The 4,450-nt window shown below is 34.9% G+C and overlaps 1 protein-coding gene across 1 annotated transcript in view; it reads right to left on the reverse strand.

Moving 5' to 3' along the window:
* Nucleotides 1–93: 93 nt before the first annotated feature.
* Nucleotides 94–4,450, reverse strand: part of XKR9 (XK related 9) — a 32,859-nt gene continuing 28,502 nt past the window's right edge. Inside the window, exon 3 of the mRNA XM_019625994.1 lies at nt 94–888. Within this exon, the coding sequence (XP_019481539.1) occupies nt 260–888 (629 nt within the window). The 3' untranslated portion in view covers nt 94–259. The remainder of the gene's footprint in view (nt 889–4,450) is intronic.

Consider the following 4,450-nt stretch of genomic DNA (forward strand, 5'->3'; position numbering starts at 1 on the left):
CTCCACAACTAGACTGAAGAACAAAAGGACAGCAACTTGTCTGTTCCTCTTCCCCCAATTCCCCAGCGCTGTTCCCATCCCCCAATTCCCCAATTTAAAAAAAAAATAGTATTATGCTCTCTCACATTCATAAACAACATACCAGAACTGATTTCAAATTAAAAACAAAAATAAAAAACAACACACACTCATACACATACATTTTCTTTACTAACCAATGAAACAAAAAATAAGAAAACACATCCCATAAATGAATAACTTATTCCATTAGGAAATACTTCATTCTACAATCGATTTGCACTCGTTTTCCATCAATTTCATCAGCTTGTTTTTTTTCACTTCTGTTTGGGTGCAAAGTCCCATAATAAACAATAAGAAAAATAATTCCAAGGAGAAGAGCAAGAGCTATAATAATACTGATAGGTATAAAATAGTCCGAATTAAAAACAGAAAGTGGGTAAACCCAGAACACAATCAATATCCCCAATGTGGTCAGTACCCTTATGGTATAATAACAAGACATTGGACATTTGGTATTCTGTCCCTTAATATTAAAAAATGTAAAGGTAAGAATGAACCCTACAACAACCCTGTATAAGAATTCCATACTGATGGAAGCACAAAACTGAGTTTGGTTTTTAAATGCCCACACTACACCTAAAAACCAAAGACATAACAACAGAAATAAAACAATCTTAACATTTAAGAATAAAAGAAGTACAACACTCAGCATCCAAGATAATAATGTAAACAACTTGTAAAAGAGATATATAAGTTTGGGACAGAATCCATTAAAGGAATTTTTATCAGGCAAGGATTTTCTTAAAGCTACTTGATAATCAACAGTCGACCAAGAAATAGCACAGCAAGAGACCCCAATGGCTGCACCTACAAAACAAAAAATTTTTAAAGGTATATTCTTATAGGAATAGCAATAGCAAAATTAAATTACTATATACCATGCATGCTTTATCTGTACGAGGTCTGACAATTAAGTTCGTGACCTTATTTCAAGGATGTTGCTAACCTTTTTTTGACATCAGAGGGATTATTCATTATGAATTTGTACCAACTGGACAAACAGTTANAAAAAAAAACAGACTAATCACAGTAATCTTCATATTCTTGGAGAGTGCAAAAAAGTTATAACCACAATTTTTAAAAAAGCACTTTCATCCATAGGCCTCCAGGAAAACAAAAATCACTCTCTGCAGTGGTGATAGACCAATTAAGCAAAAGGTATTTACTAAGCCTTATTTTAGCAGGGCTGAACAGAGACAGCGCTCAGAAGTACACATTGATGGATTGATTCATTGCTCCAAAGAGGAATCAGATGACTTTCCTAGTGGTATATGGAATAAAATATACTCGATTCACTTTCCAGGGGTTCAGTAAAAGTAACAGTACTCAGCAGCTATTGGAAGCCCCTGGAAACTCTATGCAATGTTACTTTGAGGAACTCAGAAATACAATCTCTGATCTATGTAAGTTTATCTTCTAGTTAGCAAGACATACTGGATACAAAACAAAAACTATAAGTAAAACCATCATTTAATCTTAAAATAACCATAGCTAAGGGGTTCTGAGGTCCAGAAAAAAAATAAGAGAAATACTTACCAATAAATATTTAATGAAATCCTAATAGTCACGTACCTGCATACACAAATACACACACATATTCATGCATACTTCCAAAGGGCAGAAAATTATTTGCAATTTAGGCCTGAATTCTGATCTCATTACTAACTAGTTGTGTTCAGCAGCCTCTGTGGATTAGACTTTTTACATGTCAGGAACAATACAAACCACACAAGAGTCTAATGAAAAAATAAGATGTTATATATAAAAGGATTAAACTTCTTTGCCATAGAATTCCAAATTTTTCACATGAGTATTGCTATTTTATACACATGGAAGCAATTTTTTAAAAATATGGCATCAAAACCAAGTTCAAAATATACTGCATACTGATGAAAGAATAGAAAAACAGAAAATTTCTGGGATAGTTACAATCTAGAAAACACTATCACATGTAATATCTCTGATTTTTCTGATTTTTCACAACAGCCCAGGGAGATGGTTGTTGCTGCTGTTATGTAATTCTCACTCTATATATACAGAAACTGAGATTTAGAGAGATTAAATGACTCACGAAGGATGTCCAGGTAATAATGTCAAGGCAAGGAATCAAACAAAGGCCTTTAGACTTTCAAATCAAAATTTCTACATACAGTGAAATATAAAGCAATGGCTGGTTCAAACCAAGAACTCAGAAAGGTATCCGCATCTATATACCAACTATCAAAAGGAAATTTTTAAAGAGCAATTAACAGCAGCAGGAAAGGCAGCTTTCAAATTCTGTGCCAGGTTAAGCAAAAAGAAAATGTAGCAGTATCCCTGTAAACTACATATTTTTATTTTTCTCTAGTCCTTTCTCCCATCAAAATAATATGTCTTGGAAAAAGAAATTACAAATTCCCTACACTCTGTGGGTCTTCGTATTCTGTAAATTGAGGTTTGATATACATTGTTTAATATTTTTGGAAAGTACTTAGTTAGGCCTAACTTTCCCAAAATAAAAGTTGCATGTCTCAAAGCAATAAATACCACTTAAATGTAGAATTTTTTCCATAACAAACTGAACCTATTTTCAAAATGTAGTCTCTTTGGGAAACCACAAATGGTTCATGTTAACCCCAAAGACTATTAAGTATAGGTGCAAATGTCCATTTGGAAAAATCCAAGTTTCAATGAATTGTGATCATGAAATGGGTATCAGCCCGAGTTGGAGATGCATGATACATCTCTGACCCCCCCCAGTCGTAAGGACAAGCTTTGACTAATATGACAACTGAGAATGAGCCTCACGATAATTGTACAGGAAATTAATGTTTGACTTTGGTATTCTTGTGGCTTGTAGCAATGCTGTAGTTGATCACACAACCCAGGGAACCGATGAAGCATGATATCCAATTTGTCTGTGGTTCCATCGCCCTCTAGTGGCTATTTTGAAACTAGTTTTTAACAGTGGTATTAGCCTTCCCTTCATTCTCCAAGCAGGGTGGGCAGACCAGCACCATCAGCACATGGCAGAACTCCTTAGACATACAGATTTCATGCCCCGCCTAAGACCTACTGAAAAGAAACTTTGGATGGTGCCCAGAAATCTAATAGACCTTCTAAGTGATTCTGATGCACACTAACATTTGAAAACCACCAGTCTAAGGAAAGTATTCTATTTGTATTTCACATAGATATGAAAGTACGTAGGTGCATGTGAGGGTTAATGTCATGTGTCAACTTGACTGCGCTAAGGGATGCCCAGATGGCTAGTAAAACATCATTTCTGGGTGTGCCGGTGAGAGTGATTCTTCTCAAAGAGATCAGCATTTGAATTGATGATCTGAGTAAAGCAAATGTCTCAAATGTGGGTGGTATCAGCCAATCTGTAGAGGGCCTAAAGAAGAACAAAAAAGCAGACAAAGAGCTAAATCGCTCTCTCTGCTTAAACTAAGGCATTCATCTTCTCCTGCCCTCAAACATCCATGCTCCTGATTCTCAAGCTTTCGGACTCAGATCAGGACGCACATCATTAGTCTCACAATTCCCAGGCCTTCAGACTTGGACTGAATTATACCACGGGTTTTCATAGTTCTCCAGCTTGCAAAGAATAGATCATGGGACTTTTCGACCTCGTTAACCACGTGAGCCAATTCCTATAATAAATGTCATCTTTTACATATCTATATATTGGTTCTGAGTTTCTCTGGAGAACCCTGACTAGTAGAGTGTATATGAGTGTTTTTTATCAAAGTATTGCTCATAATTATTCCCACGCTTTTACTAAATTTCAAAAGCTCTTTGATATGTGCAGAATAATCTAGAAAAAAGCTTACAATTAATTGGGGAAATTTAAAAGTGCAATATATCCGTGACAATGATGTACAAAACACCAGGATAAAATGAATAAATTCATTAGATATTAAACATTCATTTTCTGAGCTTGTTAACTTGCCAAAACACCTGAATAGAACCTACCCATTTGTTTCTTGGCTATAAAATCAATGGGAAAATGTTTGTTGAATGGAATGACTATTCGATCCAGGTTTGTGTAGGGCATTTAATATTTAAGCTCTTTAGTAGATGTATATTGTTTTCTAACCACTTTTTTCCATTGCTACTTCCCATGTTCATTATAACATTATTATAACATTATTATATCACAATAGTCAAGAGGTGGAAGCAACCAATAACAGATAAACAGAGCAAATGTGGCATATAAATACAATGGAATATTATTCAGCCTTAAAAAAGAAAGAAATCCTGTCACATGCTACAACATGGATGAACCTTGAGGACATCACAAGTGAAATAAACCAGTCACAAAAAAGACAAACGCTATATGATTCCACTAATATGTGGTATCTCACGTAGTCAAATTTATAGCATC

This window comes from Hipposideros armiger, unplaced genomic scaffold (assembly GCF_001890085.2).
Source record: "Hipposideros armiger isolate ML-2016 unplaced genomic scaffold, ASM189008v1 scaffold_650, whole genome shotgun sequence".
NCBI lineage: Eukaryota > Metazoa > Chordata > Mammalia > Chiroptera > Hipposideridae > Hipposideros > Hipposideros armiger.